This window comes from Manduca sexta, chromosome 5 (genome assembly GCF_014839805.1).
Source record: "Manduca sexta isolate Smith_Timp_Sample1 chromosome 5, JHU_Msex_v1.0, whole genome shotgun sequence".
Lineage (NCBI taxonomy): Eukaryota > Metazoa > Arthropoda > Insecta > Lepidoptera > Sphingidae > Manduca > Manduca sexta.
Window position 1 is genome coordinate 3,767,593 of NC_051119.1, and position 16,113 is coordinate 3,783,705.

Sequence of the window (16,113 nt, forward strand, 5' to 3'; positions counted from 1 at the left end):
GTAGCCCACGTAGGTGTGTCGCATTCCTGGATCAGCCTGTCTATATCCGGTTCCAATAGGCCGGCATTATTGTATCGATTTCCGAGAGGTAATCATCTCTGGTCAGTTGACATTCTATTCTATCAGGTGCAGTAGGATCAATATGCCGTGACCGGTTTAAAAAAAAAGTGTTGCTGGAAATGTATACAGTGGATCTTTTGTACAAGTAGGAACTTAAGCAAAACTCTTGGTCTAATAAAAATAAAATTAATATCAGCTCCAAATTATATACTGTTTCACTGCTGGATACGGATATCTTATAATATTGAAAGGATCTATCACGGTGGCCTAGTACAGGAAACTTTACATACTTTCGAAATTCTTATAGAGAACTTTTCAGGTATGTAGGTTGCTTCACGATTTTTTTATTACCTTAGGATGCAAACGAGCAAGCAGTCCGCCTAATGGTAAGCAGCATCCGCCGCCAATGGATTTTTCAATGCCAAGGCCACAGTCATGCTGTTACCTACTGACAAATAGCTAATCATCACCATTTCAGCCTGGAATCGTCGACTGCTGGACCTAGGCCTCCCTCATTGAGCGTCGAAACTGATTCTGGGCCGCCCTCATCGAAATAATAAGTTAGTAATAAATTACATAAAATATATAGTAATAAGGCTATAAGGCTGTGTATTTGATGTAGCCAGAAATAGGAGCATTCATTATCAACGCGATGTCTGATTCCTTAAAGGGGATTATCGAAACCATACTACGGTCAAGTTCGGTAAAATGACCTTTAACTTAATACAATGATTCGACAGTTTTATGTGATGTCAGTGCGGTTGATGATTATCGCCTTATCTTGTACAGATTAAAGGTCAACATCATCATACCAGCAAGTGAGCACGTGGATACACTGATAATATATATTATAATAAAAATAACTGATGCTCGTGATGCCCGGTCTCATTGAGCAGAATCGAACCAAAATGAATTATAATATATATGGAAAATCGAAACAATGGTGAGTAAGTAACAAATCCAGTGACAACGGACTAATGAAGAGATTTTCTTTCTTTCTTTCAAAATGCGTCGAATCGAATCATTATGATTCCGCGGAAATACTGTTTCATACATTTACAGATGGGGAATGAATGCTATTGAATTTGGTTGGACAGAAAGGAGAGGAGAAAATTAGAGCTCCGGTGATCTCATGTTACGCGCCGCTATCCTAGCCGATGACATCGGGCGTTTCCGGAAGTATTCGGCTGCGCGGTCAGGCTGGCAGAAGAAAAGATATGTCACGCAGCGACTATTCTATCATTCTCTGGTTGGACGTTATTAAAAAAATTGTATTCTGTAATTATTTTGCTAATATAATGTTTACTGTAAAAAGAGCGTTTAACACTCACTTTATTAAAATATCGCTTATATTTCCAAACGTTTTAGCAAAGTACGGAGCAATCTATACTTATAATAAATCTGTAGAGAAGTCAATTCTGTACATGAAATATATTTCCAAAATAATAACTATCAGGGGGTGATTAGGGATCGATACTGATGCCAAAAATGCAATTAGTAAAATTTTTGTCAGTCTGTCTGTCTGTCTGTCTGTCTGTCTGTCTGTCTGTCTGTCTGTATAACCGTTATAGAAACAAAAATTACTCGACGGATTTTAACGAAACTTGGTACAATTATTTGTCATACTCCTGTGCTGGTTATAATATACTTTTCATCACGCTACAGAGAGCAGAGCAGTGAAGGGAAATGTTGGGAAAACGGGAGAAGTTACTCAATTTTTTAAGCTTCCGTCGCGTGTGCAACCTTAATGGTTAAAGCTACACAGAAATCATGTATGACGGAAATGTTCTCCTTAAAATTATGTAAAAAATATCCCACGACAGCATATGTCTATCTTTTATGGTTGACTCACAATAACACGTGTAACTCCCGATAGCTTAGCAGTTCGAAGCTTTCTCATTATATTTGCCTACTCTTACGTTTATAACACTCTCAGTCATCCCTAATTAAAAAAGTTAACATTATTAAATATTCCATAAAAAAGAATCATAGAAATCGGTAAAGAAACTCCAAAGTTATACATGAAATACGCTAATAATAAGCCATCATGCGTGAATACTGAATCATGCTATAAGGATTATTTTTGTATATATATAAGGTCGCGATCGCACAGGCAGACGGCTTGCTTGGCACCTAGAGGCTAGCGAATCACCTAGCGAGTAGCTTTGTAAAACGAACATTCTCGAACGTTCGCGACCAGCTCCATTTTTGAAATCCGAAATCCACGCGGGCGAAGCTGCGAGCGGAAGCTAGTATATAATATAATAATACCAGCCCTGTATTTACTTGCCCACTGCTAAGCACGGGCCTCTTCTACTACTGAGAGGGATTAGGCCTTAGTCCTCCACGCTGGCCTAGTGCAGATTGGTAGACTTCACACACCTTCGAAATTCCTATAGCGAACTTCTCAGATGTGCAGGTTTCCTCACGATGTTTTCCTTCACCGTTAAAACGAACGATAAATTCATAAAGAAAACACACATGATTTTAGAAAAGTCAGAGGTGTGTGCCCTTGGGATTTGAACCTGCAGACATTAGTCTTGGCAGTCCGTTTCATACCCAACTAGGCTATCGCCGCTTACGGAGCAATGCTGTGATGATAAATGTTCAGTGCTTTTGACATACCCTTCGCCTTGTGTTGGCATAGGGGCGCTGTGATGGGCTAATATTGAGATACGACTGTACACAATGAAATTGACGATACTATGCGTTCAAGCGCATTGCACGTCCTCACAGTATTGTTTGTGAAAACGGGTGTGAGTTCGTTTCTCCGTGTTTACGGCATGACTAATTTTGCAGTGCGCTATAGGAACATTGCATAATAATACCAGCCCTGTATTATATACTGTTCCACTGTTGGGCACGGGTCTCCTCTACTACTGAGATGGATTAGGCCTTAGTTTATTTAATTTATTTTAGTTTTAAAATATAATTTATTTATTAAAATCCTTAGACGAACTCAACTCCCAAATTTTATAAAAGGAACTCGAACAGTTATTAATAAAATAACATCTAAAATTGGCATTTATGCATCGATATATATGTACTACGTACTAGATTTGGCGTTCTGAACATTCACTGTGTTCAACTGAATTGAACTGCAATCCATTCAAACTGACTTTAGTATGGGCAATATGGCCCGCTTGTGGTTGTGTATGGAGTGGCGCTCATGATATAAGAATTCGAGTCTAAGTGTAAACATGGATTTGAATAAAAAATATTAGTAAAATAAGTAAAATTATTTGTTGTTCAAGTGAATAAATAGGTTGTAACAGTGACGTTTTGGTTGCATTTTAGTTCAGATTTTGAACAAATAGTTTATATGGACATTCGTGTCTATAAAGTATACGTCAATGCATTTATATCACTGACTGATTGACTTGTAGATTGAACAAATATAACTAACAATCTTATTACTTATACTTGTAAATACGTAGGGTGAATGCTTTAAAGCATATTGGAAGGGATGCTGAATTTGTTAACTTAAACATGTTAATAAATTCAAAGACATCGACAGCTTACTTAAAATTTAATCAAATAAAAATACTGTTAGATTCTATTACTATTTGTTTATGTTATGCCAATAGCCTTTTTATTTACCTTCTGATCATTGCTCGTGATTCATAACTGATGCGAATAAAATGTTCACTGCAAGTTCAGGAGACTCTATCCCGTCTATAAGGGCGAATTTATCTTTTTGTAATTACGGATTCTAATAAAAGGTCCATTTCGGAAGCCAAAAATAGGTAAGAGTAAAAAAATCCCTTATCTACCTATACGGCCATCAAAGCAGTCCTTCTATTAGAATGCCCATAATTGCAAAAAGACGGATATACCCTCGTAGACGGAATAGGACCCCCTGACTGTTTACTTTATTGTTTAAAATAAGCTTTAATATCTATGTTTTATATGAATAAAGAGATATGTATACCATTAGATCATGCAAACTGGAGATTCGAAATTGTCGTATGATGTTTGCATACGCGACGCGTAAATGACAAATGCCCGGTTACTTATCAATATCATTATCAGCCACATGCAGTCCACTGCTGAACATATGCCTTTCTTCAAAATATCGAGACAGAAAGCATTGACATTGCAAAGTCCATGGGCGACGTATGCTGCTTACCAACAGGCGGATCGCTTGCTCGTTTGCCTACAAAACCTATAAATAATAAAAAAAAAGATTTGTCAATAGTGCTCTGCATCCAGTCTGTTAGTAACCTTAATCAAACCGTCTGTCTACCTTGCAGGCGAGCCCCAATGTCTGTTTTTATTCGTACTGGATTGAATGCATCACCTTTTTCACACTATGATATGTTAAGGATATGTATACATGCGGACTGAACACTTTTTTCATATGATTTATTAGGCAATACATTTATAAATATTTTTTGAAATATAATTGTTTAAGATAAGCAAATACTTGGATTCTAAATTAAAAGCAAAAATTATGCTATAATTGATTAAAAATTATGAAAACCGAAAATATTTGATAAGTCCGCCTAGAAATCTTTAAGAGTGGCCTCCGTTCAATAGTAGACTGGATCCAAAATTTAAAGCAAAAATCCAGCAAAGTGATTAAAAATTAAAGAAAGTATTTGATAAGTCTGTCTGGAAATCTTTAGTAGGGGCCTTTATTTAATAGTAGACTTCATGTGGCTAATGATGACAATGAAACGCTGACACCAATGGTATAAGATACCGGCAGATGAAAAATATTTGGTAACTGAGTCTGAATGAAAAGTAAACTAAATATAATATATAAATATATAAAAATTATCACGATCTCTTAATCTTAACAGGGGTCATAAAACTCCGACAAACGCATCTCAACAAAGTATACACCATAAAAACAACTAACGAAACGGCTGTTAATAAGCCAGCGAGCAGTAGTAAGAGCAGCTGTATCTCGTAGTACTGCGTCCAGGACATGTTGGCGGCCGGGGACCTGAGATGCTCCGCCCCTCCGTGCCGCAGTACATGCTCTGTCCACCACACAGCTCGCTCCAAGGAACCTTGAGGCTGATCTTGCATCACATCACGAAGTTTATGAATGTTACGACGATAGCTGAAATCATTATCAGTAATTACCAGAGCTGCTTATAACATAACGGTATATTCTTGTATCCTTTGGTTTCGCGATCCAATAAAACATAGTAAGGAAACCTATATATCTAAGAACCCTTTATGACAGTTTTTTAAGTATGTAAAGTTTAACATTGTCAAAATCTCTTCAGCAACTTTAAATCAGAATGGATTTACAAACGGTTAAGTTCCTGTAAGAAATAACTTTGATAGTTGATTATATACTTCTATGTCTATGCTTCTATACTAATATATAGTTGAATAGTTTGTTAGAACACGCTTAGCTCAGGAACTACTAAAAATATTTTGAAAAAATCAGTAACTGAAGCTACATTACTCCAGAACGCTATAGGTTACTTTTATCCCAGGAAATTATTTAAGGTTATAGCTTAAGGTCCATTTTTCATACATTTTGTTTCACCTTTAATCTGGGTAACTAAACAAGTATTGATAATTAAAGAATTTCGTCGTATTAAATTTTAAAGGCCGAAATATCCATGCATATTAATTATTTTTACGTTTTTCTTTCAACTGCGAGAACTAATCACTAACTAGACGTGAATTTAAATTCTTTACTTGTCAATACTTGTTTATTTAGTTACCCAGATTAAAGGTGAAACAAAATGTATGAAAAATGGACCTTAAGCTATAACCTTAAGCCAGATTTTTTTCTAGCGAGTGGAGTCGTAGACAAAAATAGTGTTTTTATATAATGGGATGACGAGATAATTGCGAGTAGTTTATCTGGCAATTAAGTAAATTATTTGCCTCGTTTGGTGAGATAAGAAAAAATTATCAAAATGCTTGCAGAAAGATAATGTGCCGAGGTTACATTTAAAAATCATAAAGGAAGATAAAGACTCTTACGTCACTAGAAATGCGACAGTAAAGACTTACTTTACGTTATTTTCTTGGAGACATTGGTACAGATAATATATATTTGGTAGTTCCTAGATCTAGTTACATGTTTATTTTTTTGCATTTCCCTAGCAGCGATAGCCTAATTGGGAGTGGAACGGTCTACCGAGATGAACGTCAACCAGTTCAAAACCTAAGGGCATGCATGTCACTTTTGTAAAAAAGTAATGAGTATATTCTTTGTGATTTATCACTTGCTATAATAGCGAAGGAAAACATCGTAAGGACAGCTGCATGCCTGAGAACTTGTCCATAAAAATTTCGAAGGTATTTGAATTCTGCCAATCTCCACTACGTCAGCGTAGTAAATGGCCTAAACCCTCTCAGTAGTAGACGAGGCCCATGCCTAGCGGAGGGACGGTATATAATAAAGGGCTGATATATATATATTTTTTTGTTTTCGCAGGCGCAAACGCTTTATCGCTTGGGGGTGAGTGGAACGGTTATGTTGGTTTCACCGGTCTTACGACCCAATGTCGACTCTCGGGAGTATAGCATCATCCGAGCGAGCATTGGACCGTGTCCCTAACTCCTGTATATCCCACACCAGCATACCAACCTAAACCCGCGGTGGCCTTCTTCGGCGCAAACGGGACAATCCCGGGATATATTGTTGCACTAAGATAGCTGCTTGGAACCGTCCCAGCGCGACACCACATTGCAACACCTCTCTAACTGAAGGGGCTAAGATGCCTCCATACGCTAAATGACGCCTGGAGTCTACGACATCGGGAGAGCTACTACCTGCATTGTCGTCCACCTTAGAGACGCTGTAGTCGAGCGAGCAGACCCCCACTGCCCACCCCGCAACTCTCTCTAAGCCCCACTTAGTCGCCTCTTACGACAGGCAGGGAATACCCTGGCGAAATTATTTAGATGCCCCAGAGCCACAGGGCACAATAAAGAATTACAATCCTAAAATAAATTCGAACCACCAACCTTTCGTCATTTATAACTGCTTTTATCGCGTTCATAAATGTGTCCTCTGAAAACGTTCCGAAATCAACTTTAACGCCTATTTTATGTTGAACGTATCGCGCGACATTGTACCACTGGTCGGCCATTATTGGAATACCGACTAATGGAACTGCAGCTGTGATGGCTTCACTGGTCGATTGGAGTCCTCCTTGCGTTATAAATAGTTTGATTTTTGGATGCCCTGTAACAAACGATACTCCCAATTTTATACTGCTCAGATATTTCTTTCTGAGAATAAAGCTGGAAGATTTATACAAGCTTTTGCTGGCGGCTCCAATTGTGTAAAAAAGGTCTTCGGGATAAAACTCTCGCTATATATTTTCACAGGTCAAAGCTTCACACGGTGTCAAACTCTTTTCATTCGAAATTTCATGGACATGGGGTGTAGGGGTTCATATAATAAAGCGTAACAGAGTAACTATCAGATTTATAAGTATGGATTATCAGATTATTATTAATGATTAGTTGACATTGGCGTGGACTATGATCCATCTCATCCTGCATTGTCCAAATGCACCTTCCCGTAACACAAAAAAAAACTCAACGCATGTAGTGTGACTACCACGACTTATACTGTGCGTTATGCAACTCCCGCACAAGACCTAGGAAGATAGTGGTGACTGAAAACCAGCGCTGATCTAAACTTCGATTTCGAGTATATACTAAGTCATTTCTTTTTACCTTTCACTAATATTATGTTTGCTTAAATTTGTTGTATTATTTGTTAATTTAAAGGCAATAAATTACTTTATTATTATTACAAAAGAAAGCCTAATATTTTTAAATTAGATTATTAGATAGATTTTGAATCTAATAATAGGCTTCAGCGTGGTACATTAACGAACATTTGAGCAATGCTCGTTGTAGATCCATGTTTGGACATTACTAAATAACGAATTGAATGGCTCATAATTTTAGTTATAAACATTTATTAAGGATTAATAAAAGAATGCCACAAGTATTTGTTGTTTTATGAATTAATTGCTATAAGTCATGTTATAAAAATTTACACAGATTTTTGACCCCTCTGGTATCGAACCAAAGACCTTCAGGTTTACAATCATAATTTCCGTAACAAAAGCTAATCCCTAAATAAAAAGAAAAAATAGTGTATCCAATTAAGTCTAAAACTCACTCAATAAATCAGATTGTGGTAACCACTTCTCTAATCTGACGTTGGCCGGTTTGTTTAGCAATTCCTTGTCATATTTCCATAAGATGTCATACGGAAGCTTCGAGAAGACATTCACGATGACTTGAATTTTCTCTGATAATAATTCGGATGGCACATTGTTTGTACCCAAACTGAAGTAAATTACGCCATGTTCCGATGAGTCTAGGTAAGTTTTTAGATCCTAAAAAAATGTTTCAGTCAATAGCAAATTTTAAACATATTTACCTGCAAATTAAAAATGCCGACTTGAGTAAAGCGCATTCTACATTCTTGTCGAGGCATTTCGGTCTCGGATAAGACGAGACCGAGAGTGACTCTCCATATTCTCGCTCGTGTAGTTGTCCGTCCAGTATTTATATAGCATGTATGTATTAAAAACGTCTGTTGCTGTAGCATAATACAATTTTTTTGTTAATTCTGGAAAACTACACGTAAGCCATTTGATTTGAATCCGAAATACCGACACGATATGGAGACCTCATGAACATAGGCGAGACTTAACGAATGTGGTGGTTGTTTTGGTAAGAACGTGGAGCGGGAATTAATTGTGTTTGTAAAAAACACAATGAAGGCTGACAACTTAAAAAAAATATGCAACAACGCATTTAGTGAAATTTTGCTATATTATCATCTTTTCTTCTAAAACGCATCTTTTTATATTCACTTTTGGCATATTTAATGGTAAAAACAGCATACCGCTATGGATCATAATATATATCCGAATTACCCAAAGGGATGAGATTTAAAAATAAGATAGTACACAAAAACGGCAGAGGAACTTCTGCGACTCATTGAATAACAATTACCTTAGGCAGTTCCTTTTCAGGTTTCTGGTGCGTACCTCCCATGTAAATAACATTGGGCGGCACCGGGCGGTTGTTTTCCCAAATTTGATGTACATTTAAAAACACCATGTGTATATTTTTGCTCATTTCCGACAGCGTTGGTATATCCTCGCCAAAATATTTTTTTAACATTTTATGATCGAATTCTTCGTGTTTATAATTCACGTCTATGTAGTTAAAATAATCATAGATCTCATTGATTTTTTTCCACATCGACAGTTCGCTTGGAGTATTACTACTTATCATAAAGGAATACACGAGAGGATGATTTGGTGATCCAAGTCGTTCATTAATCACTCCCATAGATCCAAGGGAGTTAACTACGATCACTGGAGCTTTGTAGAAATGCCCGAAAACCATCGCCGAGGGGACACAAAGTTCCGCAAAGACCAAATCAAATGTTTCATTTTTATTCTTTATCAGTTCTTGAACTTGGGGTGAAGCGAGTTCTTCTCCGAAGACGTTAGAAAAAAGATCCAAAGCGGTATTCAGTAGTACGGAATTGTCTTCTTTATGTCCAGTAGCAAATTCAGCAATTTTTTTGTTCCAAAATTCGTATGCTACATCATGGACGTCAATCTCTCTAAGATTTTTAGGAGCTTTACCTTTTGGGAATGCTGGGTCTGTCGTTATCACTGTGACTTCGTGCCCTCGCCTTGCCAACTCTTGAGTCAGAGGTCTGAATGGAACTTGATGACTGATCGAAGCCGTTGGTATCACAGCCAAAATCTTAGCAGCTTCGTGTTCAAAAATTAATGTAGTAAATATAATTATGGAAAATAACATTTTGGACGACGTCACTTTCTCGCGTAATCGCATATACTGCAATTGCATAGTGATAATTTTGTTTATTGTGCTTTATATAACGGTTTTAAGTCATAATATTACATAACAGATTATGTTACTATAATCTGCAAAAATATATGATAAGATTAGTCACACGATGCTAGTGCATGTGCTATGTTATCGATAAGCTCTGTCTACAATTGTATATGAAATTCCATTTTTATTATGCGGTAGTTTAATTTTGCGATTATACTATGAGAACTTATTAGCGTACTATATACACTCACGTGTAAGTACTTGGCATTATTATTGAATTGGAAATCCCTTTTTTTGTTTTAGCGGAGAAAGTGCTTTATTACTACCAGCAATTGCGGTATGCAGTGATGAATATTAAGACAATCATGTGATACTATAATTGTTATAAAATGATAGGATCATTAGCGAAGTACTCACTAGAAAGTTTTCTCATATAGACCTACTTACAGGCTCCTACTAAATACTTAAAAAAAATAATTAGACTGTATATAATTTTAATAGCATATCTTGTTTTATCTTTAGTATTAGTTTTGCTCTTAATTTGATGTTACGGATTTTTGCATATTTATCAGTGAAAACTTTACTGTTCTGTTTATTTTATTATGAATATTTCTACGAATTTTACAGACCTAAAAATAAGGAACTTTTTACTACTGTCAAAGAAACAAATTAAACGCATTCAAGTTTAATATTGTTGAGTATTATATATTTCTACATTAAAATTCAAATAATTCCAATTACATTAATTATTTTTAACCTAATATCACATTCATGAACTTTTAATTTTCATTGATCTCTTAAATATTCTAATACATTTACGCAAAATGAACATCACTAATGATACAGTTGTTAATAAGCCAGCGAGCAGTAGTAAGAGCAGCTGTATCTCGTAGTACTCCACCCAGGACATGTTGGCGGCCGGGGACCTGAGGTGCAGCGCCCCGCCATGCCGTAGTACATGCTCTGTCCACCACACAACTCGTTCCGCGGGTCGTTGGGGTTGATCGAGCACTACATCACGGAGTTCCTCTATATTACGACGGTAACTGGAATCAAGAATTTTGGTATTATCATTATTTTGGATATTTTTTTTTCGAAAATTGACTTGGATTTGTTTAAATTTTATAACCTTTTGTACACGTATTATGCATGTACATATACCCTTTTTCGGAAAGGTTTTTGTTGTGAGTTGTATAAATCTTTAGAGGAAAGTGATGTCAGGTAAATGGCACATCGTAATAATTAGGACCTGCCTCCGTTTGAAATAATGTCTACCATTGATCCCAGACATAAGTGAGGTAATAGCCAGAAGAAAATATAACTAATTAAATCTACTTTCGAACTGAACTTTAAATCGATGAATGGTTTAGAAAAATTGGATTAAAATAGTTTCTTGTGCGCTTGGTCTTCACACTGAATGCACGCATGAACATGACATTTTCCGTGGTCATAGGCACACAGTTCAGTATGTATACCTCATCGTTAAAACTACACATTGAGGCCTATGAGGGTTCGCACACATTCCTAGTCTTCTCCCTTCTGTTCATACTAAGAAGGTTCCTTTTCCTTTGCCCACGCTTCCCTTCGCCAGACAAGTATCTCCTCCCAGCTTTCCTCCAGGTCCCGGCAATCGCTAAGCCGGGGGATTCTAATAAACCATTCACAGATTTCCCCCGGTATTGACTGCGGGGTCCGATACAACAACAAAATATATAATATATAAAATCAAATTATGCTAACCTTGTATCCTCTATCACTGTATTAATAGCATTTTTTAAAGTATCTTGGGTAATATCCTTTAAATCCAGTCTCACGCCTATTTTGAGTTGGACATATCGCTCCACGTTGAACCACTGGTCTGCCAACATCGGTATCCCGAGCAATGGAACTCCGGCTGTGATCGCTTCGTCAGTTGATTGGATACCTCCTTGAGTTATGAAGAGTTTTATGTTTGGATGTCCTGAAATTAGAAATGGGTCGTTTACATCGTTAGGTCGAGAATTGCATGAACTATTTGTATATTTTGGTTGACTTTAGTTGTAATTAGGGTAATTTAAGAATGAATCTGCTACGTAAAGATTTTTTTAAAATGACTTAAACATACTACATTTTTAATAGTTTTAGTAATTAAGAAAATAGAAATTAAAACTTCGGAAATCTGAATGTTTTATTGGATTTCCTAGCTATTATTTTTAAAAATGTGATTTGCACAATTGCTGCTAGATAGAATGGGAGAATCGCGCCTATGATTAACAGTATATTATATATTATGTATTTGTTTGTTTCTTATAATATGTGTAATGTGTTTTTCTGAGCATTTGTAAATGTATAAATAAATAAAATAAATTATATTTGTTGCGTTATTGAATGCTAAAGAAAAGTATGAAGTACACTTACTTAGCAAATCAGGTTGCGGCAGCCATTTTTCTGTTCTCACGTTTTTAGGTTTGTCAAGCATCTCATCTCCATCCCACTTCCACAGGATATCGTAAGGCAATTCGGAGAATACCTTTATTATGGTCTTAAGCTTCTCTGGTGGTAGACTTGAAGATATTACATTTGTGCCTAAGCTGAAGAAGATGACGCCATGTTTTGAAGAATCGAGGTAATTTTTGAGATCCTGGAAGGTATTTTGACATTTTATAATGATACTATTTATTTATTTGTTTATATGATCTCCTCAATTAAGCAGCTTATACGGAACTTGGATTATAAAGTCTTGCTTTTGAATTGGTCGGAGAATACATTGTGTGGATTTTGAGTTGTTATTACTTTAATTGAATCTATAGCACAGTTGTCTTAAATTACCAATAATTCTGTTGTTTTTTTTTTATGGTCACAGCATAATGACCTCTCGGCTCTGTTGGTCCAATGGAATTTCCAAAGTAATTTCGACTGACGAGAGATTCAACTTTTGACTGTCAACACAGTTATGCGGGCCTGTTGGAACCAGATATACCCAGGCTGATCCCAGAACACGACACACTTACGTGGGCCCCTATGCCGGGTTTTAACACCTTGTGTACGTAGTCTCTATTTAGGCGGACATAACATATATCCTACCACCAACAAAGTATTATACACCAGGTTCCAGAAATAACAATAATGATAATTATTTCAAACTCACCATAGACAATTCCTTTGGAGGCTTTTGATGGATCCCACCCATGTATATTACATTAGGGGGAACCGGACGGTTGTCTTCCCAAATAGGATGTATGTTCAAAAATATCATATCTATATTTTTGGATAACTCTGACAACTTCGGACAATCTTCTCCAAAATGTTTCTTCAACATATCAGTACTGGACAATTCCAAATTCCAAATCATGTAATACGTATATAAATAAGTCAATAAATCAATAAACTTATCAAGTATAGTCTTGTTGTTAATTTTAAATGTACTTGTCGTCGAATATATAATTGGATGTGAGGGAGCTCCTACTGAATCAAAGACTTGAGGTATACCACCGAAGGAACTAGTCAAGATCACTGGCGCTTTAAATATATGGGAAAAACCAAGAGCTGTTGGCACACATAGTTCCAATATCAATAAATCAAACATCTCATTTCTGTTCTTGATCAGGTCTTGAACTTCTGGATTTTGTAGTTCCAATTCAAAAATACTTGAGAACAATTCAAGAGACATTTTTCTCTGATCAATTATGTTTCCAGTCGAGAAAGATCCGATACACTTACTCCATACATTGTATGCATCGGAGACGTCAATTTCTCTTATATTCTTCGGTGCTTCTCCTTTAGGGAAGGCAGGGTCGGTCGTGATGACTGTCACTTCGTGTCCTCGCCTCGCTAACTCATGCGTCAGCGGCCTGAAGGTGACTTGATGACTGATTGAAGGCATGGGGAAAACGGCTAATATCTTCGCGGCTTCATTCTCACAAAACAAAACAGTAATTATAGTAAATAGTCTTAATATCATTATAACGTCCTTGTCAAAAGCGATAATTGGATCATACTAAATGTTGTGAAACAAAGAATTATATATAAATTAATATATCGCAAGATAAGTGTAGATATTTATTTTTGTTATCTAATTAGCCATTTATTATTTCGTGCGTAATGTTGCAGCTATATGGATGTCGAATACCAATAAATGAGATAATAATGACGTCATTTTAGTTGGTATGCGGATATAAAGTAAAAGAAATACAAAGTTAACTAAATATCTTTTATCAGTTTATCACGGTACTAAATTATAATCGTAGGTAATTCTAGTTGTAATAAAAAAAGCAGTTTGAACTAGTTTTCTACAGTAAAACAAATTTTAACTCTCACATAATAAATACAGCTTGTTTTTGTTCGTGGATCCGCCCACGTAAAAGCATTCTCTGGGATATATTGTAATATTTGCTAGTGGTAGGATATATTTTATATCCGCCAGGATAGCGACCATTGTACACATGGGGTTAAAACCCACCACAGTGGCCCACGTACGTGTGTCGCGTTCCGGGAGCGGCCAGTATATATCCCGTATATAATTAGGTCGATTGTCGAATGGCAATTATCTCTCGTCAATAGACGTTCTATTCCACTCCACCTCACTTATCATCAGGTGCAGTGGGATCACAGCCATGCTAGTATAAAAAAATCTAGACATTTTTATAATTTTTTTTTACCAAAAAATCCCGTCAAAATTATGTAGTGTTGTTTAATATTCAACTGCGCTCCCCACCCTGAGACATTAGATGTTAAGTCTTATTATGTCCAGTAGTTACACTAGCTACAATGTCCTTCAAAAAGGAACACAATAGTGACTATATACTGCTGCTTGTCGGCAGAAATAGATATTGCGGTGGTACCTACCCAGGCGGACTCTCACATATCAGAGCCCTACCAAATCAAAACATTTCTAGACAGCAAGAATCGTATCTAGGCTCTTATAAATCATGGACATTGACTATTTTCGTATTATACAAATGGCAAGATTGTGTCACAATGTATTTCTTAACATAATTGTTTTAATTGTTCGCCATGATGTTAAATCGTTAACCGTTTCTGCCAGTTCCAGTTTATATTAATGGCTGTCTAAGTTTTATAACTATAAATAATCTAGTATACAAAACGATAGACGATCTATGATAATGGAACATATTCTCAACTGAAAGAAATAGAACTTATTGCTATTATAATTTCTAAAGGCGCTAAACTAGATTCCTTAGAAAATATGACAAATCGTAAAAATTAGGCAGGCAGGCTGGATACCGAATTATATTTTTTTAGGTAGGTACATCTGAAAATGGTTTAGGCTTTTAATCTATATGTCACTCAATGATAGAGATGTAAATTTTTAGATGTTATTATCGCAAAAACCATTTGGGCTTCATTTGTGATTTTTTTAAGTGGATTAGGGTCAAATGGATTGTTGACTGACGAGAGTCGACACAATAATGCCTGTTGGAGCCATAAATACACAGGCCGATCCCGGAACGCGACACAGTGACGTAAGTCACCATGGCGGGTTGTAACACCTTGTGTACGGTAGTTGCTATCCGGGCCGATATAAAATATATCCTATCATTAGCAGTACCATTTAATCTAAGAGATATTAATAAATAAATCAAATAAAATGTGTCTATTTTGAAGAATTATTAAGCCGTCAAACGTAATTTCAAGTAAAAAAAGATAAAGGGTTCGAGAAACTACACGCGGCTGCTACATCGGCAGTTTCTTTTCGCTTATCCTGACACGCTTTTACTATGTTTGGATACAAAGATGACATCACGTTAACTACACTGTCGTGTTAAGCGCAAAAGCGGTATGTCAGAGAAACCTTTTTCGAGATAATCGAAGTTTTTTAAATATAGTTTTATAGTTTTGTATGTAAAACTGAGGTAGAGAAACTTATGTAAGTTTTTTTTTTTAACAAGTTCTAAACAAGATACTATTGTTTAGGTAAGTTTATTGGATGGGTATTTCTTTAAGCTATCTGACGACATAACAATTAGGATCTTGATTTTTTGTGATACCGCTTTAGAGCTAAGCACGTCAGTTTATGCGATATTGCGAAATTAACTCATGTCATATTTCATGTAGTTATAAGGAAAATTATTGATTTATTTTATATTTGACTATAGTTATATGTTATTGTTAACCTAATTAGTGTAATTCATTTATCCATTCTAATTAAAATAAATAACAAAAATAAATTGTTTGCAAAATTAGTTCTCTAATTACCTTAAAATGTTACGGTACGAAAACGTCTGAATA

General features: G+C 36.0%; 1 protein-coding gene across 1 annotated transcript; it reads right to left on the reverse strand.

The window, feature by feature from the left end:
- Positions 1-3,572: 3,572 nt before the first annotated feature.
- Positions 3,573-13,858, reverse strand: LOC115452065. Its single transcript, XM_037443298.1, has 8 exons — positions 13,013-13,858; positions 12,283-12,505; positions 11,626-11,845; positions 10,656-10,931; positions 9,025-9,919; positions 8,180-8,399; positions 7,006-7,225; positions 3,573-5,131 (listed from the first exon to the last, which is right to left on the reverse strand). The coding sequence occupies exons 1-8, from the start codon at positions 13,823-13,825 to the stop codon at positions 4,843-4,845; spliced, it is 3,156 nt and encodes a 1,051-aa protein (XP_037299195.1). The 5' UTR covers positions 13,826-13,858; the 3' UTR covers positions 3,573-4,842.
- Positions 13,859-16,113: the final 2,255 nt, after the last annotated feature.

What these genes read in the sequence shown, in the direction of transcription:
- LOC115452065 (XM_037443298.1), bottom strand. Translation starts at nt 13,825, where the DNA reads ATGATATTAAGACTATTTACTATAATTACTGTTTTGTTTTGTGAGAAT. An exon ending in CTCCAAAGGAATTGTCTATG is followed by an intron (nt 12,506 to 13,012) that starts GTGAGTTTGAAA and finishes AATACCTTCCAG; the next exon opens with GATCTCAAAAATTACCTCGA. An exon ending in GCCGCAACCTGATTTGCTAA is followed by an intron (nt 11,846 to 12,282) that starts GTAAGTGTACTT and finishes TTCTAATTTCAG; the next exon opens with GACATCCAAACATAAAACTC.